General features: G+C 43.7%; 1 protein-coding gene across 1 annotated transcript; it reads right to left on the minus strand.

The window, feature by feature from the left end:
- Positions 1-898: 898 nt before the first annotated feature.
- TARS1 (threonyl-tRNA synthetase 1) lies at positions 899-21455 on the minus strand. Its single transcript, XM_079798680.1, has 18 exons — positions 20835-21455; positions 17248-17328; positions 15120-15310; positions 12918-13041; positions 11511-11632; positions 10882-10999; positions 10562-10626; positions 10399-10477; positions 9462-9608; positions 8060-8158; positions 6773-7102; positions 6318-6455; positions 5916-5993; positions 5661-5761; positions 5412-5516; positions 3831-3903; positions 2131-2245; positions 899-1429 (listed from the first exon to the last, which is right to left on the minus strand). The coding sequence occupies exons 1-18, from the start codon at positions 20889-20891 to the stop codon at positions 1281-1283; spliced, it is 2172 nt and encodes a 723-aa protein (XP_079654806.1). The 5' UTR covers positions 20892-21455; the 3' UTR covers positions 899-1280.
- Between the last annotated feature and the right edge of the window lie 2823 nt (positions 21456-24278).

Raw genomic sequence — 24278 nt, forward strand, 5'->3', positions numbered from 1 at the left:
TGTTAACTTTTGTTATACCAAAAGTTAAAACCATAGTTGGTCTTTGGACTACAAATTAAATATGTAATATGAAATTTTTAAAACTGAAGAAAAATGGAAACTAAGATACTGTGAATTTTAGATTAAAGAAATAAAAACCAAACATAGTTTTAAAATGATTCATACTAGATGCTCTTGACGTTAATATTGTGACTTGATTTAAATATAGCTTCCCTCAAGACGTACATAAAAAGTAATTACAAACCCATCGAAGGAAGGCTGTCTTAAGACAGAAGCAAGGCTTTATTACAGGATTTCCCCAAATCCCTGATTAAGATCCTATCTCCCGTGTGACAGTGAGGGGTAACCTATGCAAACTGGCTTTGCTTTCAGTGACCCTTGCAAACACCCTATTGGGATATTAGAAACTGCCAAGACGTTGCCTTTTAAAAGTGATTAGAGATTCCTATCTATCTACGTAAGAAATTCCTTATTTTGTGGTGTTCTGGCACTCATCATTCACTGACTGAAAAATTCAAAAATTATCCTGAGAGAGAATTGGGAATTTGTATTAACAAGGGACTGAATGGCCCAAAACAGTGTGCCATAAACATAGATTCCTTTAGCAAATGTGTCTTAAAAACCTGTGCAAATACTCTCCATGAGACCCATGGCTGGCTTTAACTGTTTAAAGGTTTATGTCCAAAGAGAAGCTGAGTCAGAGTGGTGCTCCTAAAGATGCCATCCTGTCAGCGGGACGCAGGCTCTCGCTCACGGCCCAGCCCAGCTCGAGACCACACACACTGGCGACCCGCTCCCCTCACCCACCTCACACGTTTGCTATCCAACATGAAAGAAGAATCTTGAATCATGCAATCTGTTCGGGGTAGGAGGTATGTAACGGTCAGAAGTCTTGAAATTTACATGAGTTTAAGTTTTTATTTTTATGCCCTAACCCAGTTATTATCTTTCTTTTACCCGAATCAAATTTGAAAACTTCCATCTTTCAACTGCATTAAATTTACAAAAAATGTTCTCCCTCATCACACTCAAGCATTCCTTGTGGTTTATTTCCAGTGCTCAGGTAATTAATGAATAAAATCATTTAAATGAGTCTCTTTTAATTATCTCCAGCAGATACACATTAACTAAAACTTGTCGAGGTCAAAACAGGTTCCTCCCCTGCAGTCGCCTCCGCAGACTCTGCCACACAGTTCCCAGTTCAGGACAAACCAGCGCCTTCCGGAGCACAGAGGGAATGGGAACAGGACACACGGCGCCCCCCGCCGGGCCCACCGTCCTCAGAACTCCTCCTCGGCCTGCCTGCTGCGGGCCTCCTGCAGCTGCTGCAGCCGCGCCACCGTTTCGGCGACAGTGCGTTCTCCGTGAACCTTGTTATCTCTCGTGCGGATGTTAACGGTGCCGCTGGCCTTCTCCTTTTCACCGACAACTGAACAAAAGACAGTAGAATCCTTAGATGGAAGCGTTCTTATCGGGCATCTGCACAGAAAGGACCCCAGGACCCAAAAGCCACCCTGCTGCTTCTTCTGATTAAAATGTACAGGTGAGCCCGGCCGGCGCGGCTCAGTGGTTGAGCATCAACCTATGAGCCAGGAGGTCAGGGTTCCATTCCCGGTCAGGGCACTTGCCCGGGTTGCGGGCTTGATCCCCAGTAGGGGTGTGCAGGAGGCAGCCGATCAATGATTCTCTCTCGTCAATGTTTCTATCTCTTCCTCCCTCTCCCTTCCTCTCTATCGAAAAAAGTCAATAAATCTATATATTTTTTTTAAATGTACAGGTGACCATGCACAGTTGGGCAACTGATTTAAAATTTATTCATTAAAAACAAACCCTTTCTGCAATGCCAACACTGCTGTGCTCATTGAGTCACTTAGTCCGGCTGGCTAAATAAAAACTGACCGTAGGAAGAAATAAAAGGTGAAGGGGAGAAAGTTTTTACAGAACTGTACAAATTATTCGTTTTCACACCCCAGTTTTCCTTTCTTATGTCAACTGAACAAACTTCATAGTTTAAGAATCAGGATTAAAAGGAACTAAACTGATGACCGTAATGCTCTCAAGCGAAGTCTCAAGATTTCAGAATTTTCCCAGGTTGTGGCAGCTTTTCTTTGGTTCAGTTTCCTTTCTTACCCAGGATGAAGTTATATTGTGCTAACTGTGCGTTTCTGATCTTCTTATTTAATGTACAGCCCGGATCCAGATCGATGTCCACCATGATTTTAGCATCATGGAATTGTTGCCGTACCTATTTAAACAGAGACACAGAATTCTTCAGATCCAAAATTAGAATTATATTTTGATCTGAAATGATTTTATGTAACTTATAATTTGGAAAATCATGTAAGCATTAAAAATTAGTTCTTCAATAGTTTTGTGTATACAATGACCTAATTAAATAGAAGTCTATAAGAATCTATATATATAAAAGCCTAAGTGACCTAATGACTGGTCGAACGGTCACTATGACATGCACTGACCACCAGGGGGCAGATGCTCAATGCAGGAGCTGCCCCCTGGTGGTCAGTGCGCGCCCACAGCCAACCCACGGCTGGCCAACCTCCCGCGGTCCCTTCCCCTGACCAGCCAGCCCTGATAGGCCCCGATTGGGACTGGGCGAGACCGCCCCAATCTGCCCCGATCACTGGCCAGGCTGAGGGACCCCAACCGTGCATGAATTCATGCACCGGACCTCTAGTAACTTAATAAAAAGAAAGTATCAGGCTCAAGAAATATCAACAGTGATTTCTTTTTTGATTAAAAGAAAGCTTAGCCCTGGGCAGTGTCCATACACCAATCCATGTTTTTCTCTAACATCAATGTTTCTCTCCCTCTCCCTTCCTCTCTCTCTAAAATCAGTCAATATAATGGAAAAACACACAAAATAAAAGCCTATCCCTACCTAATTTCAAATGCCACTCTACCCCCAGAGTGGAGGAGGTCAGTACTGTTTCCAGCTGAGAAATTAATATGAACATTTTCCTGCTGAGAGAGCTTTCATAATGCACATAAGATAAAAAAAACAACAACAATGAATTAGCCATAGAACATAGGTGATTTTCATCATTTATAACTAAAACTACTGTGGTGCAGTAATAGGAATACAGTTTGTCTGAATGGTTTGCTTATTAGCTGGTTTAATGTTCATTTATTTCTTAAAGACCGATGAGACCCGAGTGCAATTTATTTTGATGGTCTCGAAACACGATTTCGGTGTTATAAGACTACTCAATGATATTTAGATTTTTGTCTCTTTAACTATTTTATTACTTTTAATTTGCAATTCTGAAACAATGCTTTTTAATAACACAACTTTTGATTATTTAACATTCCTTAATAAAAAATTGTTGCTGTAACAAAACAGACTGTCAGTTTTAAGGTGTGAAGAATGAACAGATATTTCTATATCTGTCAGTGAGGTAGCTGTTTGGCCAGTAGGGAAAAATGGTCTGGCATGCCATTAACCTGGAAAAAGGTTTCAAATAACTGAAGAAGTTTGCATTGAACATGAAGCAAAACTACACTCTGAGTCAAAAAATAACTTCAACTGTATTATGCATTTGAATTTGCATATCATACTGAGGCATTCCCTATTTGCTAACACGAAACACTAAACAAGAGTGCATCAAACAACTACCCAATCTGTCTTCTGACCACAGAACCTCAGAGGAAAGCATTGAAGAGGTAATGTGTTCTATTTAAGCTTATCACAGATGGAAAATAGTAAGTTCTTTATATCACAGGCAGCTTGATTTACTAAGAATATAGCTTATGGGATTTGAAAGCCGAACAACAGACGTTAAATTTAAAGAAAAGTCATACTTAAGGATTACCTTTTGGGCATATTCATCACACGTTGGTCCCACTGGAACTACCATTACCTGGCGAGGAGACAGCCAGAAGGGCCTTAGGAAGAAATGAAAAATATTTAATGTGGATTTTCCTAAACAAGGACGGCACATTCATCTATCAGTCCACCCTTTGTATCTTTTCCTGAAACGTGTGGACCGTTTAAAATCATGGCTTTTATTTTAATCTCCAATAAAGACTAAAGGGAGATGAAGGAGCAGGAAACCAACCCTAAGGGAGAAAAACCTGTAACTAAGCTTTGTCTTGCTAAGCAGATGGCAAAGCAGACTGGGGGCAGAGACTACGCCCCACACTTCAATACCGCAGGTAACAGAACACCATACACCACGCAGAGGGGTTAGCACGATGCTAAGAACCACACTTACTATTATTTTATTCAAAAAGTCATTTTGCTCAAGCATTATCTATTACTGATTCCTCATTAGGGGACACAGACTGTGTCTTCAGTTTATTCAAGCTCCATGTTGCAGGATTCAGCAAGTTGTAACTGATGGTGACTGCGGAGGGCATTTGGTGAAGATGAGTGTGTTCCGCTACTTACTAAAAGATGACCCATCTGCAACTCTCTTTGGGGTATTTCAGTGTCAAACTTCCCGATGCTGCAGACACCAGTGTTTCTCTTGGTCACTCTGTATTTTACGTTGTCTGGCTAGTCAGGGAAAGGCTGGAGGGGGCACTAAATTCTGCCCAAACTGCGTTTTTCCCACCAAACACAGGTTTGGCAGTGCAGTTAGCGGAGGATCCCCCATTCTCTAGATTCATGTAGAGAATGTTTCCCGTATTTGATTTGGTTTTGTGAAATATAACAGAAAGAGATTGTTATTTCACTGAAAAGTCTGACACACTTCCCTTCAAGTCTGAACTAACCAAATTACAAATACAACTGAAATAACTACAGTGTATAAGACAGAACAGATTTACAACAGTTTAACGGAAGTTTTGTATCAATAGAATTAATGCAGCAGGCTCTACAAAACGGGTGTTTTATATATAACCAACTGCCTTTACAAATTGCGGGCCCAGACAAAACGGCTTAGAAAGTAAAACGAAAGTCATGTGCTCAGATGTTTCCAGCAAAAACATAACCTTATAAAAGCAAGACACGAAATGCTGACTGTTGTGGAGTCTGTACTCTCAATGGAAAATGCATGGCTTCTAAAGGGTGTCCAACTACCTGCTGATCACGGTCAGCGACACTCAGCAAGGTGAGCCAACGCCTGCTCTCTTTACTCAGACAGACACATCAAACTCCTTGAAAAGCCATCAAAAGAGCCAACATGCTTCTTCCTGAGTAATAATTCCTAATTAGAAAGTGTAACATTCAACACATCCAATTCTGAAATAAAAATAAATCCTCATTAAATACTCTTAAAGCGAAAACATCTGGGTTTTAATTGTACTGCCTTCCTATTTAGTGAATATTTGTCAATAATTACAAGCGACTAACTGCAATCACTCTCCCTTTCCATCACATGCTCAATTGGACAGCAGACGTTTCTTATAGCCAATTTCTATCGCCCAGAAGGAAACAATATGAAAATTACCATTTGCCCCCATAGTTTTCAGTGAGGATGGCGATCATTCTTTCCACGGATCCCAAGATGGCTCTATGGATAATCACTGGCCTTTTCTTATCATCTCCATCATGACTAGAAAGAAAAGAATAATAATTTGTTTTCCTTTATTTTATATATACTAATACACACACACACACACACACACACACACACACACACACACACACTCGGTTAAACGTCCTTGAAGAATGTTCAGAACCGACACTAGGAACTCACCTCACAAAGGTCAGATTGAATCTGATGGGCAACTGGAAATCCAGCTGGATGGTTGCACACTGGTGGTACCGCCCAATGGCGTCCTTAATCTGTATGTCAATCTGAGAAGCGAAGACCTACTGTGAGGTGTTGTCCAGGGTGAAGCTGACTCAGTACTTATATTAGGGCTGATTTCCCCCACCATTATTTTTAACCTACAGTAATCTCTCACCCCAAAACGAATGTCACTTTACTCAGATGGACTTTGGCACTGACCTTTGGACCATAGAAAGCTCCGTCTCCAGGGTTTAACTCCCACTTTTCACCAAATTCATTCAGGCTGTTTTCAAGTTGCTAAAGATAAAGCAACACTGACTTTAATCTTTGTTCCGCTGCAACCGGTCTAATTTGAGCCTAAAGATTCCATAATGACTCTCTGCTTCGTCACTTTGTCCACTTGAACATCCTCACACCCAAACCCCTTCCGAGGTTACAGCTCGATGACTAAAGCACATCCAAGCATTTCTACATCCAAAAGCAAACAGGCAGAAACGAGCGTACTGAGCGAGGAGCCATTTCCCATTCCCTTTGCTTTCACCCCTTGGGGGCTGGCTTTCTTACACCGCGAGGAAGCCCTTTCAGCCTCGGAATTCAAGCGCGCTGAAAAGCACCACTTACCTTCTCAGCTTGATTCCAGACTTCAATATCTCCAAGGAATTTCTCCGGCCGAGTAGAGAGGTTCAGTTTAAAAGAAAACCCAAATATGCTGTACACTGTACGCAGAAAATCCAAACAGCCTTTTATTTCTTCCTCGATCTTTAAATAAAAGAGAAGGAGATGAACAAGAATAGATCCAGACACAAATGGCAGGGGAGGGGGGGTTAGAGAGCAACCAAAGGACTGTATGCATGCCCATTAGCATAACCAATGGACACAGACACTGGGGCGGTGGGGGCTTGCCCGGGGTGGGAATGGATGGGGGGGTGGTCAATTGGGGAAAACGGAGACATATGTAAAACTTTAGACAACAAAAAATAAATTATAAAAAAAAAAGAAGAAAAGAAAACGACACAGGGTAATTTTCCGTGACCTCCTTGACCTTTCCTTCGGCGCACTTCACCCCGGAGCCCCACCTGCTCCATGGCGCAGAATATGTGCGCGTCGTCCTGCTGGAACCTCCGCACCCGCGTGAGGCCCGTGAGCGCCCCCGACAGCTCGTTCCTGTGCAGCACCCCGAAGTCGGCGAGCCGCAGAGGCAGCTCTCGCCAGGACCTCGGGCGGTGATCAAACATGAGGCAGTGTCCCGGGCAGTTCATGGGCTTCAGCGCGAACTGCTCCTTCTCCACCTCGAAGGAGAACATGTTGTCGCTGTAGTGCTGCCAGTGGCCCGAGGTCACCCACAGCCGGCTGTTGAAGATGTTTGGGGTGATCACCTCCTGGAATCCTCGCTTCCTGTATTCACTCTGTTAGAGAACGAACACAACGCGTGTCTAGAAATTAATGCTCATACTTCTGGTGGGGAAAGAGTTCAAATTCCTACCCTCTAGTGAAGTGTAAGATGCACATATGCTATGATCTAGAAATTCCACTTGGAGGTATACACCAAAGAGGAAACTCTTACACCCCCACATAAGGAGGCTTGCAGCACAACAGTAACATGGGAAAATCAGAAATGACGTCAGTGCCCGCCGATAAAGGGATGGACATACTGCAGTAGCTATGTGGCGGAGTCATATGTAACGAGTGACAATAAGCAGGATCTGTGTGTATCTTAAAAAAATCAATCTGACTGATACACAATGACCTTCCTGTATGCAAATCTGAAATACACAAACCACGGAGGATACGTGTGTGTGTGTGGGGGGTAGGTGGACAGTATGGATAGAACGGGTCCATGCTACCTCCAAGAGCAGCTTCTAGGAAAGGCGGGGCTGCATCACGAAGTGGCCCACGGGGCAGCTCGTGGCCCCGCCCTGAGTGAGGGTTACTTCACTTCAAACGTAACCTATGCAAATGTGTGTTACACTAGGCGGTGAGGATACCGATGTTGGTGGTATTATCCTTTATAAACGTATGCTTTCAACACTTCATAATGTACAAAGACGAAAAGCAAGTAAAGACTAACCTGCTTTTTCAAGGAAAATATAAACGGTCAAAGAGCACACAGAGCCCCTGTGCAAAGGGTTATAAGTCCTAGTTCAGGTGCAGTCACTGGCTTCTCTCGTGGGCACATCCATGTGTATGGACATTACGCATTAGGAAAAAGTGTTTAAAAATTGTATGAGATCTCAGACTACCATTATTTAATCTATTAAAATTTTCTTTCATAATACAAGATTATCTTTCCTCTTAGCAGACCTTGTTTAATAAAATCGATGCACATCCTAAATCTACGGAAGAAAAGAACGAGCACGGTTTACCCTGAGGAACTCAATAAGCGTGTTATAAATGTGCGCTCCCTTCGGCAGGAAAAAGCAACTCCCCGGGCTGAGCTCATGGAAGAAGTACAGCTCCTGGTCCTGGAAAAAAGCAAACGAACAATGCTCACTGCTCGCACCTGTACACGCATCAACACAGCATCAACACAGCGTCCGTGTTCTGGAGAACATGGCCCCGATGTCTCCTACTCTCCTCCGGGCCACTCCCAGCGCAGAGAAAACAGGCCCACAGCTCGGTGTGCGGTTCAATGGTATAGATTCGCGGCTAATTTACAACTTAGTTCCCTGCCTGCTCCATTCCTAAATCCAGTCAAATGTACCAAAGATGACATGGAACAAGGGTCTAGTTCTCTTCTATTTAGAGAGAGCTCACATGGTTTTAATTCCCTAAAGCTCTAAGATCGGGCTGTTTTAAATTTTTCTTTATTATTTTTTAAGTAGGAGTGGCAGTTAGGAGTCTGGGAAAAAGACACTGACAATGAAACAGAAAAGCTGGCTGATTCTGGGTCGTGGTGAATGGCACCCCTCCACCCCTCAAGGCCCAAACTTTTCCGGGAGGTGCCGCACCAGTCCCCGTGGCTTCCTTACAGCTGGACGCTGCCTCCTGCTCAAGCTTCCTGCCCCACCAACCAAGGGCGCCTGGCACAGAGTGAACACAATTTCAGAAAGAAATGTTTTCACCTGACACCTAACTTCCAGTCTGAAAAACACTCAGGGCAGCGGGATAAAGGCAACGCACCATGGGATCCAGTGGTGACTCGCTGCATCGCCTTGGGCAACAAGTGTATGATTCTCTCTAGAACTGTTTCCACATCTTTAAAAGAAGTCACTGGTGCTCTGGCCGGTGTGGCTCAGTGAACAGAGCATCAGCCTGCGGACTGAAGGGTCCCAGGTTCGATTAGGTCAAGGGCACATGCCCAGGTGACAGGGCGATCCCCTGTAGGGGGCATGCGGGAGGCAGCCGATCAATGATTCTCTCATCATTGATGTTTCTCTCTCTCCCTCCCTCTCCCTTCCTCTCTGAAGTCAATAAAATATTTTTTAAATAAATAAGTCAGTGAGACCAGGCGAATTTCCTAAGTATCTCTCAGCTCATGAGGCACTGCTATACTTCTTTTACTGAGAACTGTGGGTCATCAGCATTTGTCCTCAATAAGAGGAACAGTGAAAATGAATTTTTGTGCAGAACTGAGCACACTCTAGAAAGAGAATGTGGACAATCAGGAAGTAACTTATGGCTTATCTAGGACACAGCACAGTAATACTTGAAAGCGACAGCATTTCTTCAAAGGGGAATTGTTAATACAGCTAAATACCTAACACAGCTGAATTTCAAAGGGAAATAAACGCAGTCTAGTCACATTACTGTTCTTTTTTAACATACCCTCCCAATTTTCCTATGATCTCGGTTTTTAGCCTCCTCTTGGAACTTCTCCCACTCTTTCAGCAGCTTAGGATCTGGGAATGAAATGCCATAAATCCTCTGGAGAGTCTCCATATCTGCTTTTCCCTCCCAGTATGTGGAGGAATTCTGAAAACAAGGATCAATGGTGAAACAATATTCAAATCTGTCAATATCTCACTTATTTTAAGAGTTAGATGTTATTTCTCATAGGCACCTTAGGAATCAAATTCATAGTCGTCCTTATACAAGAAAAGTCACAAAAAGTTCCCACCTAGTGGAACACCCCACAGTGGCTTTGGGGCGGAGCTGAACAGCTGGGTTCACTCGGCAGCACAAAGCTGGCTGTTCGGCTCCCTCAGAAACATCCCCCCCCCCCCCTCGAACCACACCTCCACGAACATGACTGACTGCAGAGCATCTTTCACAGAGTGAGCAAGCAAAAATGGGAAATAAAGCAACAAATGAAATCTTGGAATGACTCAATTATGCTTACGATGTGAAGTGCATTTTAGTCATCGCCCATAAAGTATTTCTGAACCAGCAGAGACTGGCAGGACTAGCTTGGTTAGCAGGAACCACTTGGGTAATGACTACCTCAGACAGACAAAGAGCAAAAGCACATGCTGCTGCAGTGAGTCTAGAAGCTTCTGGAGCCGTGATGGCCCGTAACTGCGTGATTCTGTGAACCCCCACTCCACCCCCATGTGCTCTGGTGGTGGGTGGCCAGTCAGCCACTGCTTGAGAGAATTTCTGCTAAAAATGCCTCAGGACATACAGCAGCACAGGCAGGAGAGAGCACGAGGAAAACCCACCCAGAAGCAAACAGGGAGAAAGAGAAATCAATGGCAGTTTAGCTATCGAGCCACCCGACACAAATACATTGACATGGAGCGAGCCTTTGGGTTGCACTGCTTACTTTGTGTATCTTCAAAGTCTTAATTTTGCCAGTGTGTCTGACATGAGGACCCCGGCACAGATCTATCAAGGGGCCACACCTAAAGGTAGAGTGAAAGGAATTTTAATAAAGACTGAAAATGACATGTACACCAATTGTACTTTGTGACATTTGATCGTCTCACCTATAGACTGTGGTAGTTGGAGTATTCACCTTTTCATTCAATATCCGACATTTGAACTTGTTGTACTGAAAATAGGAAAAATTGTATTTTTAAAACTACCCTTTTTACCTCTAAATACCATTGCTAACATAGAACTCAAAATACAACTTATCAAAGCACTGCATACTCATATGTTAATGTTTCACGTTTTAAAAACAGTGTTAAATTTTCTAAGGAACAGAGTAGGTTTCAACTTAGTACACTACACCCAAGAGTAATGACTTCAAATAACACTAATGAATGATAGAAGAGTAGATGCCACATGTTACAGTTCAATGTACCTTAAACATTTCCAATAAAGTTTCCTTCTTAACTTCCAATCTTTCAAAAGCTTGTTTTTCCTTAATGATTTTCTTACATAAAGTCTCTAAAGAGGAGAAATCATTGCTGGACACACCCCTGGAAGAGAAGAAAGCATAAAATTATTTCCATTCCGTTCTACTCACACCACGGGGGGGTTGGAGGAAGGATGTTTCTTTTGATCACTTCAAGGGATTTAATATAAAAAATTAAGACTCTTGCATCATATGTCAGAATTGTAAACTAAACATTTTACATACATTATTTTAATAATGGTATTTCCATGGGCTCCTGCCTTGGTCATCATGGAGACCGTTCCCACCAGTGACTCCCCGCTCCACTCTCTGGCAGCTTAAAGGAGGGAGGACCGGCTTCATTTATTTCCCAGGGCACCTCAGGCCATGCCTCCATCGACTAGAACATAGCTCTGACGGAAGTCTCCGCACCCCTGTAAGTCACTACACACTCAGGTTTTACCAGCGGGAATGCTTGGTGACCATGAAGCAGTAAGCGTTATATTACTCCTCCTTTACTGAGAACAATTTAAACATAATGTATGGGCTCAGGGTAACTCAGGTTTTATTTCTCTTTATCCAGTGACGTAACTTACCCTTCCTCAAGGTACATGTCATAATAGAATCCATTTTCTATTGGTGGACCATAACATAAACATCCTCCATAGACTCTTTCCATGGCTTCACCCATAATATGGGCACTTGAGTGCCAATATACCTGAAAATTCAAAGAAAAATGAGAAGGTTTGAGACCGGGCATATGTGGTGTAAGTTAATATGGTCGCCTGAAAGAGATATATAGAATTTATTATAAATAAACCCAGACAGAAATATCTAAATGTACAAATCTATAAACTGCAGTGTGATTCTATACAGAGCCAAAATAATTTAAAAGGATGCTAACTGCTAAAGTGTATTTCTACCTTAGAAATTACCTAGTTTGTTTTAAAACTAATTAAATTCAAATTAGCATCATTAATTAAATGGGATGGATTTTGTTCCCTGAAAACAATCGCCACTCACCATGTGACTGCCTTCTGGACTGCAAGGGCCCAGGCCTCCTGAGGCAGTGTGCCCACGCAGCCACGTGCATGTTCCGCCTTTACCTGGCCGTGGAGCATCACTTAGCATTATATCTGCCTTTTTCTTATTGGCCCCAAACTACTAGGGTGGTACAACGGGATCCCACAATACCACTAGAAAGTGCCAGGACAATGAACACTAAAAGCAAATGGCAGCACTTGGCTTTACGGTGCTCATTCAGATGAGTCACAATATATCCAAATCAACGTCTTTAAGATTTAACAGTAAGGAACCCAATGGTTTTAAAATTCTCTTTAAAAACTTAAGGAATCCAGAATACTTTTGAAAACTATTGATTCACATACATAAGTAAACCATCATCAATGAAACAAACTAAAACAGCACATTTTATTTCCCTTTATATGTATACCATCATGAAGAAATAAGGAGAAAACCTTGCCATCAGATGCAAGTTGGTTTTATCCTCCTGTATGATAAAAGGCTAATATGAACAAATGTACAAATCTTTTCAGCAGATTTGCATTTAAAATGAGAAAAAAATGGAAATTTGCATTTAAGATGAGAAAAAAATGGAAATCAGCTTCCCAATGTAAGAAGTACTTTAGGTAATGTTCAAATTTATTTGTTAAATATATACATACATCTTGCTTAAGTGCTGATTGACAGTGTAGAAAGCAAGTTTTCTTGTTTAATCAATTTCTAATAAAATTTTAATAGAATTTCCATAAATATGCCCTCCTTTTATTATCTAGTAGTGAAAATAAATTTATTCAATTTCACCTGATTTCATAAAGCAAGCATTTTTATTATATTCCCTCAGTGAAAGATAAAAATGAAGATTTCGAATATGATGAGACTTCAATAAATTTTCATCACCTCCTGGCAGTGGTAATGAGCTGGAAAACCATGCAAATGAGAATCACCATCATGAAATTTAATGAACACGGAGTCAAACTTACTGCCTGAGCTTCTTCATCCTCAAACTTGAGAAGCTCCAAGGTACAATCTTCCTCCAGAGGACGGTCTAGGTCCCAGACAACTTTATTCACTTTCGCAATAACAGTGTTGTCCGCCAGGCCTTGACTTAGTAAGAAGAGGAAAATAAACACTACATAATATACATACATACCTATATATATAAAAGCCTAAGTGACCGAACGACCATTCAACTGGTAGCAATGACGCGCACTGACCACCAAGGGGCAGACGCTCAATGTATAGGCATGAAAACATGGAACAGACTGATGAATCTCCTGCGGGGATAGGGCCGAAACTGGCAGTCCAACATCCCCCGAGGGGTCCTGGATTACAAGAGGGCACAGGCCTAGCAGAGGGACCCCACTGGTGCACAAATCCGTGCACCAAGCCTCTAGTATACTATAATACTACTAGAGGCCTGGTTCATGAAATTTGAGCAGGCCTAAGCCAGCAGTTGGACATCCTTAGAGCTGCCACGAAGCTGGGAGAGGCTCCTGCCACCACCACTGCGCTTGCCAGCCATGAGCCCGGCTTTAGGCTGAGCGGTGCTCCCCCTGTGGGAGCGCACTGACCACCAGAGGGCAGCTCCTGCATTGAGCATCTGCCCCCTGGTGATCAGTGTGCATCATAGTGACCAGTTATTCCGCCATTTGGTCGATTTGCATATTAGCCTTTTATTATATAGGAGGATATGTACTATATTATAGTATTCTATACTATACCACTATACAAAAAATATATTTCTTTTTCTGGAAAAAGCAACAAACTCCCAAAATGTGCCAATGTACCTAAAAATAGAACTACAAGATCTTGAAAATTCAGAACACTATTTTATGACATTTAATACTTATTTAAACAGACATAGCAACTCTAATAAACAAACAATGAGACTTTTCAGTATTCTGGTTTATTCTTTACTTTCTCCAAAGAAGTTCTCCACAAAGCCAAGCTACTTAGATTCCAATGGCAAAAGGGGCCGGGGGCGGGGGGAGTACTAAATGACTTCTCTGCTCTGCCTCCTTTTTGAAATCTTTAACAGAATTTTTTTGAGAGTCAATGCTAAATAATCTTACATGGATCATACTGGATTATTTCAATTTTCCAAAGAAGGGACAAAATAATCCATACTTTAAGACTTAGAACAAAACAAAACTTCAAAGAAAACCCCTCTGAAGCAAATGGAACATGCCTTCTTTTTGCTTCCCTTTCATATTCATTCCTAATCATCTGAACCTTTAAACAGCCTGTTATTAGTGCTGTAATTTCTCACAGAACAATAAGTTATTCTGGACTTTTGTAAAAATGTCTTCAAGCACCCTCATTGCAGATCATAACTGAACCCCAGCTCTAGAGCTCATCAATGTCTCATGTGATTCAATTTAAAATTTGGCAATTCTCAAAAAACTATTTTCAATTGGCCACTTGCCAAGTTACAATGGAGGAGGATATTGTAGAACGTAGAGAAAGTTTTAAAGCATATATTTGAAGAAACTATTACAGCTGATAGGAGCCTGAATTTTAATACCCATTGCTACAATGTGCAACAATGGAGAAATCGAATCACCAAATGACCTTCAAAATCACCTTTAAAACGACAGGTTTAACTGATATTTAAAGGTCTCTCCAATTATTTATAATCTCACATGGAAACTGACCCAACTGTTGAGTCCCAAATCATATCGGATTAAGAAAGCATTATCTATTACATAGTACGCATCTGATTCTGTTACTTCTTCCCAACCCGATAAACGTGTTCTGTTTTAAGACTGGGCATGGCCCTCCTTTAGATTTATAAAATTAGTACATTTTCTTATGTTGAAAATTAGTATCCTAACTTTCCCCTGTGAGATGATCAACCTTCATTTAACTTTAAAACTGAGACACTTAAATCAAAATAGTTTGTGAAACCTTATCTACTTGATTTTTGTGACATGTTTGATCAAGGTAGAAGAACTAATCATATAAAATCCTTCATAAGATAAAACCAAACTAGAGCCTCTAAGAAATTAACTTTGAATCTTGACTATAAAGCTCTACATACTCTTGGTTTTGAAAAAATCCCAAATAATGTAAATTAAACATTAAAAATATTGAACAATAACATTAAAATGTTTTGAGGATAAAACCTGGCAAAATATGTTTAATTACAAACAGCAGACGATGAGGACAGGTGCGGCCTGTACCTGATGCCACAAGCAATCTGATAAGGCGTAGTTCTCCAGGACTCCGCGGCCACCTGTTTACCATCCGGCAGAGTGACTGTAATGGGCTTGCTCGCTTTTTCTGCTTTTTCTGCCAGAATGGCATCGTGTTCTGCTTTTAGTTTATTATACATCTCAAGACGCGAGTTAATATATTCAGGCCAAGGATTCAACTGCAAGACAACAAATGAAGAAAGGAATAATCAGTAAGTACTTGCTTTCCTTTCCAGAAAAGGGAAATAACTAAAAATAGACAATACAAAAAAACATGATTACTAATTCATTTGGCAAATGGATTGCCAAAATCAACAAGCATTACCTAAATGTTGTCCTAAATAAAAGAAAGGAATTTAATGCTCTCTTCTTATAATTTTAAGAAATTTTTAAAAATAGGAAAATATAAATAACAATAAATATCTGGCTGCCAACATTCTAAATGAACAATTATTACCATTTTGCTATTATTTGCATAAGGTAATATTTTTCTTTTAGGGTATTCTCTTAAGGACTTTTCTAATTAAACAATCCCACAAGTACAACTATAAACAATATTGGGAATAAAAACTGGCTGGCTTTTCCATTTTGTTTCAGTGTTGTTCAAGGGATGATCTGTGAAGCTGTCAGACTGTATGTCCACTCACAATTTTTAATTAACCAACTATAAATGTACTTGACTTAAGGGCTCCCATTCAAGGAAAGTATTTACTAAATCCAAAGAAGCCATGAGCTTTGAGTATATCTTTCTTGGGAATATTTAATTAGCAAATATAAGAAAATAGCATAACACTACTATCTAAATACATTAAATTAACCAAAATATTTTCTATAAAATGCCTACTCAGGCCCTAACCGGTTTGGCTCAGTGGAAAGAGATTCGGCCTATGAACTGAAGGGTCCCAAGTTCGATTCCGGTCAAGGGCATGTACCTTGGTTGCAGGCACATCCCCAGTAGGGGGTGTGCAGGAGGCAGCTGATCGATGTTTCTCTCTTATCGATGTTTCTAACTCACTATCCCTCTCCCTTCCTCTCTGTAAAAAATCAGTAAGGACAAACAAACAAAAACACCTACTCAGGTTCCCAAAAGTCTGACAAAGAAAAAAGAAAAAGACAATAATCAGAGATTTGACTTTCTCTACTGTTAGAGACTCCAGTCTTCAAAACGTTTCAAAAACCAGGTGGTGAACCTATGGTCACAAAATAGTCAAACACTAACATTTACATAATTTATGATCTTCGAATGAAAATAACATGGATAGGCCCTGGCCAGATCGCTCAGTTGGAGCACCATCCTGATATGCCAAGGTGTGGGTTCAATCCCCAGTCAGAACACATACAAGAATCAACCAATAAATGCATAAATAAGGGGAACAACAAATCAATGTTTCTCTCTTCTTTCCTCTCTAAAATCAACTTTAAGAAAGTAACATGGATATTAAGAGCTACATACAAAAGCAAAGAGGAGATGGGTTAATTTTACCATGAGTTTCTATCTTCACATACGACTTAAATCCATCAGCTGTAATAGTTTCTTCAAATATATGCTTTAAAACTTACTCAGTTTTGATAATGCTACTCAAAATTCTACGTATAATATATATCAACATAACACAGTTAATCTGAAATGAGTACATTTCCTTGAGAAAATGACTTGTGATCATCTATATATATATATGCCTAAGCGACTGTCTGACCATTTGCTATGACACACACTGACCACCAAGGGGGCAGATGCTCAACTCAGGAGCTGCCGAGCTGCAGTGACTTGGCAGCTGTGATTCTCAGGTGATGCACCTGGAACCAGAGAGAAGGGAGTCCGATTCCGGGGTGCGTCACCAGAGAACCGCCCTCTCGCACTCCGGGACCCCTTGGGGGATGTTGGAGAGCCGGCTTCGGCCCGATCCCCACAGTCGGGCCGAGGAACCCCACCTGCTGGAGGGACCCAGCTCACTCTGCAGACGAACTTGGGAGCCATGGCGCCGCCCCAGGTGTGGCTGACCAGGGAGGGACCACGGGAGGTTGGCTCCAAGGTGTATCCGGCCTGTCTTGCCCAGTCCCGCCCCCGCTGGCCACCTTCTAATTAATTTCCTGGTGACAGCCCGGGAACACCGACCTCCGCGCGCCCTCCATCTCCGGACCCTTCTTTGCTCTTCTTCTTGCCGTCTTCCTTGTGCTTCTCCTGGCGGGCACCCACCTACATGAGCAAAAAGAACAGACGGTTTCATCTTTCAGTCTAATGCGACACCCCTTCATGCTGCCCCCAGAAAAGTTTAGAGGATGCCATTTTAGCATCTACTTTTTGAAGAGTGAAAATCTGATTGTGCAAGACTAGAAAACCTGAGCACTGTTGACCACTGTAAAGGGCAAGTTAGCAACTTACAATAAAGACAAGTCCCAAAAGGCAGAGCGGGGTCTCTTGACAATGTTCAAGTCCTCACATTTTATGTATTTTGCCTGTTCCCATGACTCTCGCTGCAGGTGTGCCTGGACACATACTAAACATGTAGCCACAAACAAGCATGAGAGTTATCCAGTAACATGTTCAGGGGGGAAATCAGTGCAACATGTATCCATTCATTGCACAGGTACTAAGAGCCTCTGTGCTCAAGGTAGCTCGTTAAACCGTGCGGAAGAAGCAAAACTAAGACCCATCCCTGCCATGTGCACATGCAATCTCTGCGGGGAAATGAAGGCATGCATGTGTGAAAACCCCGCGAGGGGGGACAGAACACGGCGGCAACACTGTGATTCGATGTAGAATAAGCTAGGACCACTGGCTGGATCCCGAGAACGGAGGACATGTGTTATAGTGTACACAGACTCACTGTCGGAAATACTAAAAAGAGAAAGACAGTGACAGAGGCGAGAGAGAGGGACAGACAGACCAGGGCTGACCAAGGCAGGATTGTTTTAGGGAATAATATGTTAAGACAAACTAGGGCTCAGACAGAGCAAACCCTCCAAGTTACCAGAAGGAACGTGGACTTCAATTGGAAGTACACGGAGCCACAGAAAGTTCTATAGGAAGGCCGGTGCAAAAAGGCAACCTACCCCAGTGGCTCTCACCACGACTCTACGTGTCCCCAGCGGACACCTGACAATGTCTGGAGACCTTTTTGGTTGTCACGACTTGGGGGTGCAATTGTCATCTGGTAGGTAGAGGCCAGGGGTGCTGCCAAGCATCCAACAATGCCCAGGACAGCCCCCTGCAACAAAGGCTTACCCAGTCCACACAAGGTCAACAGCGTGGAGGTCGAGAAAGCCTGAACGGCAGGATAGGACGGGACAGCGTGAAGAGGATTTCCTCAGAAATGCATCCCTTACTTCACCGTCACCTCAGAAACACCCTGAGGCAAACTGCACCACCAAAAGTTTCACAGGGTCCCAAGTTCTTCCACAATCACAGCTGATTTTCATGGCCACCCTGCGAGATGGCTATTATTATTATTATTATTCCCATTTTACAGATAAATTAATTGGAAAAGTTAGACAATTTTTCTAGGTTCACACAACCTATGAGTGGCAGGAAAGATATCTATCCAGGTGTTGACAGCGGCCAACTCTAAGGAGTTGCGATCATCAGTAGTGAGGAAGCTTTGAGGGTAGAACGAGGGATGTGAAGGGGGCTTTATTATAATTTTGTATGTTTATGACCTTTCATTTCAGGGGTTAACAGTGTGTTTTTTGAGATATTTTCCTACAATTCACCAACATAAAGTACACAATTCAATGGTTTTTAGTGTGTTCACAGTTGTGTAACTGTCACCACCATCAATTTAGAACATCCTCATCACCCCAAAAGAAACCCTCACCCCTTAGCAGTTACTCTCTGTCCCTACGGCACCCCCCTTCCCCAGCACCTGACAACACGGATTTGCTCTGTCTTAGTTGTCCATATTCTAAACATTTTGTAATATGTGGTCTTTTGTGACTGGTTTGTTTCACTTGGCAGAATGGTTTCAAGACCATCCAAGTTTCATTTCCTATTTCAATCTAACTCCTTCCTTTTGATTGTCAAGTAACATTCCATTAACGGAGAACTTTTCTGGAGAAAATAAACATGCCATGTTAGGTCTCAGTACTTCCTTTCACTGTTTACTTATCCATTTAACAGCTGGACATTTCGGTTGCTCTTTCTAATCTCATTTTGAGGACTGAATGAGTTAATGCATGTAGTCAGTGCCAGACCCCACAGTTAGTACTCAATCAATATTAGCAATTATTATCACAGAAGGGAGAAATCATGTATTTATTAGCCGTACCTCCAATTAAGAATGGCACAGCAGAATATTTATGGACATGGAACACTGGACTACAGACTATTAATTAAAAAGGAAAGATACCATTTTTAAGTGAAAAAGTATATATAGATGGGAAAAAGTCTATGAACAGACACCATTTACTACTTTTAATTTAACTTAAATAGTTTAGAATGTGTGCACATGCATTTTCCCCAACCAAACCCTGAGTGAGGGACGTCCTCGTGTTACTGATGAGAAAACTGCGGCTTCTAAGTGGCCTGCCCAGTCCCAGCTGGGCTGAGTCTCCTTTAGCTGAATGCCTCACCTCTCACTGGGACCAGTGTGGCAGCCTCCTGGGTGTGGTCTCACCTCTTCCCCAGGCACCTCCCACCCCAAGGCCAGCGTGACCTTTAAAACTACAGTTCACCCCTCTGTGGCTTCCCAGCTTAGAAGCCTCCACTTGTAGAAAACAATTCCCACCATTGCTTGCCGAAGATCCCTCTGACGGCTGTGGCTCCTCCTTCAGCATCTCTCTCCCAAGCAAAGCAACCCCACAGCCCATTCATTCATTCATCCAGCCGCCTTTCCGCTGCCTGCCCTGCCTTTACCTGGAAAGCTCTGCCCTGTCTGGTTTACCTGGGGAACGTACACTCAGTCTTCAAACTCAATTCGAGAACCTTCCCACGGCTTCCGTAACCCCACAGCAAAACGACTGTGTCCCTGTCTCTCACACGCCGGGCTGCGAGCCCTCACGGCCAGGCGGGGTCCTGTTCACCTGCCTCGGTGTGTGACCCAGCGTGCAGAATGAATACTTGACATTTATTTGTTAATCATAAAAAATTACTAAAAACTAACAAAAAAACCCACTTCGACCTGGTGGCATGTAAGTGACCCGGGAGATGTTCCTAAGCAAGGGATGACACAAAGGTCAAGTTCAAAGGTGAAACGACCAGCAGGTGCGACTGGAGATGGGGCGGGCCTGCGGCGCGGGCAGGGGAAGCCTGAAACTGGTCCAGGTGGTCAGGTCATCGGCCTCCACCACTGACCGCCCACCCGAACGTGGGCAGGGAGGCCAGACCTCGGGAACTCGGTTTCCTCTTCCTTGAACTAGAGCCTTTCACCCTGAATGGGGTCTTCGGGTTCCAGGAGGCTCGGCCATGGTCTTCTCGCCCAAGGTGAAGTGAAACCACGAGGCTGAGGGTCCCTAATGGTCCCGATTTCTAATCGGACGCGTGGTTCTGAGCAGCTCCCTCCAGGTCTCAGCTCCCTCGTCTGCAAAGAGGATGGAGCCGGAGGCGGCCTGCAGTCCCCGCCTGCTTTATGGATGGACGCTTCCTCCCCAGGGGGCCCTGACTGGTCCGCCGCCCGCCTCGGGTTCCTCCGTCCCACAGGCCCCGGCCGCTGCCTCCTCCGCCCCCACTCCCCGGGGGGCCGCTCCCGGGCTCCCGACCCCACTCACCGGCTTCTCCTCGCCTCCCATCTTCCCCGAAGGGCTGCTGGCCTTCTCCTCGGACATCGGCGAGCCGGGAAGAGAAGACGGAACTCCACAGCGACGGCCGGGGGCAGAGGAGCGGGAGGCGGCGGCCTGAAGGGCGCTCCGGCTCCGGGATCACGGCGCCACCGCCACTAGCCTGGAAAGGACCCGCTGATGCAATCCACCAGCGCCCACGCCCCGCCTCCTCGCGGGCAGCCAATCAGCAATGGGGGGAGGCGGGCTCTCCCATCTCTAAACCAATGGCAAAGCTTGTCGGGGCGGGTCTAGGAAATCCGTGCGGCGTGGGAAGAGGAGAGGGACCCGTTCTCCCCCGAGCCCGGGACGGCACCCTTTCCGGCGCCGAGGCCGCAGTGCGCGTGCGCCTCCTTCCAGCGCGCCGCGGCGCATGGATCCAGGGCCTTCCCGGCCACCGTAGCGAAGCAGGGGGTCTGGGTTGGAGCTTCCGGGAAGGAGTACTGAATGCCTGGCCTGGATCAGGACAGTAAGGCACGCGTCCTCCTCGCAGCCATGCAGGCTTCCCGGGACCCAGGCCTTGGGCCCGGGACGAGCGCCTCCCCTCCGACGCTCCTCAGCACAGGCCCAGCCAGCTGCCCTGCAGCGGGAGCCTGTCCCCGGAAATGCAAGGCACGTGCGCTTACGGAAATGACGCGGCGGGTTCTCAGGCAAACGTCTCCCTGTTACAGCCGTTTCTAACGTGAAGTGCAATGAGCTCGTTTGCAGTTTATGCGCTTTATCACCGAGTTTTATGGACTTTACTTTCCAAACATCAGTCCCACCTCCAGGGTCATCCTTCCACAAAGAACAGCAGCCTCCCTCCTCCGGCGGGAGGTCTTCCTTCATTCTTCACGTGGCACTGAAGATAGCCTTGTCAATGCAGATGTAATCGCGGAACCTCTTGCTTTAAACTCTCCCGGGACTCTTAGTTGCCCTTTGAATAACAATAGTCATGGCTCTGGAGGCCCCTGACGGCCCAGCTTTCTCCACCCCCGCAGTATACGGAACTCTAGCCATAGGGACCTTGTATTTCCCCAGGTCTCACCCCACAGATGTTTGGGGACGCGCTGAGATTGGCCTCCCCACCCTCCCATCTGCCCGCCACCGCACAATTTTTGCCTGTTTAGCATCTATTTATTGGCCAGGTCTCAGGAATAGTTTTCTTTGGAGAACCATTTCCTGACCACCCGTTCGGCATGGAGCAAGTCTCCCTGTTGTATCTGCTGGTAGCTTCCTGAAATTCTCATGGTAGCACCTATCAGTTCAATTTTATAATTAAAAAGAAGTCATTTTATTGTGTCCTAGATGGAAGACGTCACAAAAGCACACTTTGCATATTTTTACCCGCATCTAGCAAATGTAAGCATGGCACACAGTAAATGTTCAATAAATGTTAAGGGAATTCATGAAGGAGTGTTATGCTAAGACTTAGCAGCTAAGTGAAATAAGCCAGTCAGAGAAAGACAAGTGCCTTTCAGAGAAAGACAAGTGCCATATGATTTCACTTATATGTGGAATCTAATGAACACAATAAACTAACAAAGTAGAAGCCAGTTGGGGTGCCAATCATCATAGATACAGAGAAAAGAATGACAGCTGTCAGAGGGGAGGGAGTTAGGAGGCAGGATGAAAAAGAGGGGAAGGGATTAAGCAAAAAACAAAAACAACAGCAGCCATGGTTGGTGTGGCTCAGATGGTTGAGCATATCCCGTACCTGAAAGGTTGCCAGTTGGATTCCCAGTCAGGGCACATGCCTATGGGCTGGGTTCAGTCCCCTGTTGGGGTGCCAATGAGAGTCAACCAATTCTCTCACATCAATGTTTCTCTCCCTCTTCCCCTCTCTGTAAAATACAAACAAACAAACAACAAAACAAAAAGCAAAAATTCATAGTTACAGAGAGGTAGAAGAGGGTAAAGGGAGGATAATGGAGATAGAAGACTTGACCAGGAATGGTAAACAAACAATACAATATACAGCTGATGTATTATAGAACTGTACACCTGAAATCTATATGTTCACCCCAATAAATTCGACTAAAAATTTTTAAAAAGAAAAATTACCTCTTAATTTGTATTTGTGAAAAAGAACCCCAAACCCCTATACTAATTAGATTTAGAAGAAGGTTAATGTTAAGAGTAGATTATTGGTGGTACTTGGTGGGTATTCGCCTTAAAATTTCTAGGGGATACATGCAATTTTAGTCGAGTTAAGTTGACGATTCTAACTAGAATTGCCAGAATCATTAGAACGATAACCAACGGGATCTCATCTTACCTTCTAATAGAAAACAATTTAATTGTGCTCTTTAGACATGTCTGCCTGAATTGTGTATTAATTTTCAATGGGGATAATGAAGACAAGAAAGAATGAGATTACTGAATTTCCTAGAGGCTGAACAGTGCAGGCTAGCAATTACGAATTGTTCTTACTGCTGTGCATCTTGGTCTCTAGCATCTTCTCTTAACCTCGCGTTCTCTTTCAACCTAGAAACCGGTGCTGGCCCAAGAACTGCCAAAAGAAAAAGCAGAAGGCTTTTCTGAAAGGTTGAATGTGATGCAAACATGTAGGAGCTGTAAAAAAGCAGTTGCTGGTATCCCAGTGGCACAGCGCCCTCTGGTGTTCGGAAGGGGTCTCCCATCACATGCACATTTAGGCCTAAGCAAATAAAGGGAGCATCCTACAGATCTCAGGTCCAGAGAACAACAGGTAATTAAGCAATTTTTATATATTTACTACCACCACCACCCACAGGTTGTGCACCCATGAAGCCGGTCTTGGTGCTATGATGACGAACCTAGCCCTCGTGACCAGAAAGAAGTGTGGACTGTAGCTTCACTTCTTCCCTTTCTTTTACCTTCTCCCAACTTTTCCTTCTGTCACATATGAAGGACACCCAGAGTGGCTAACTTTGGGTTTCACAAGGGAACGTGTTTGAATCAACATGAATCCATGATGACACACTCTTAAGGGACTTCATGTGTCCCTTGTGCTGGGGATATAAATTTTTCTTGTGGATGGAAGACTAGAGAGGATGTTGAGGGGGAAAGGTATAGCCTGTATCAATGGACTCCTGTGCCTTTGGCTTCCAGTTCCTTCCAGCCAGTGGGACTGCCGGAAGCCAATTCCAGCATGTCAGCAGGGCTGAATCATCTGGAAGTGGCTGAGGGCATTTCCCCAAACCTGAAAGGGATGCATAAATGATTCTTGCTGCCAGATTGCTGAGGACATTTCAATCTACATGTTATTGCCTCCTCCTGGCCAAACAACTGAACAGAGGTAGTTCCTCCAATCTGACAATGGATTCTGTATATTAAACCCTGGCCTTTGATGTGTATATCTATGTTGCCTTAGGACAATTTGTGTTAATAAAAAGCAAGGGGTCCAGAGGGAGAACTTGGTTTCTTTAGCCAAGC

The sequence above is a fragment of the Cnephaeus nilssonii genome (genome assembly GCF_951640355.1).
Source record: "Cnephaeus nilssonii genome assembly, chromosome: 2".
In the NCBI taxonomy this organism is placed as follows: Eukaryota; Metazoa; Chordata; class Mammalia; order Chiroptera; family Vespertilionidae; genus Cnephaeus; species Cnephaeus nilssonii.

Excerpts from the sequence above, each read along its gene's own strand:
- TARS1 (XM_079798680.1), bottom strand. The coding sequence starts at position 20,891 with ATGTCCGAGGAGAAGGCCAGCAGCCCTTCGGGGAAGATGGGAGGCGAG. Across the intron at positions 8,159-9,461 it reads ATCATAGGAAAATTGGGAGG|GACCAGGAGCTGTACTTCTT; the intron begins GTATGTTAAAAA and ends GCTTTTTTCCAG. Across the intron at positions 2,246-3,830 it reads GTGATGAATATGCCCAAAAG|GTACGGCAACAATTCCATGA; the intron begins GTAATCCTTAAG and ends CTGTTTAAATAG.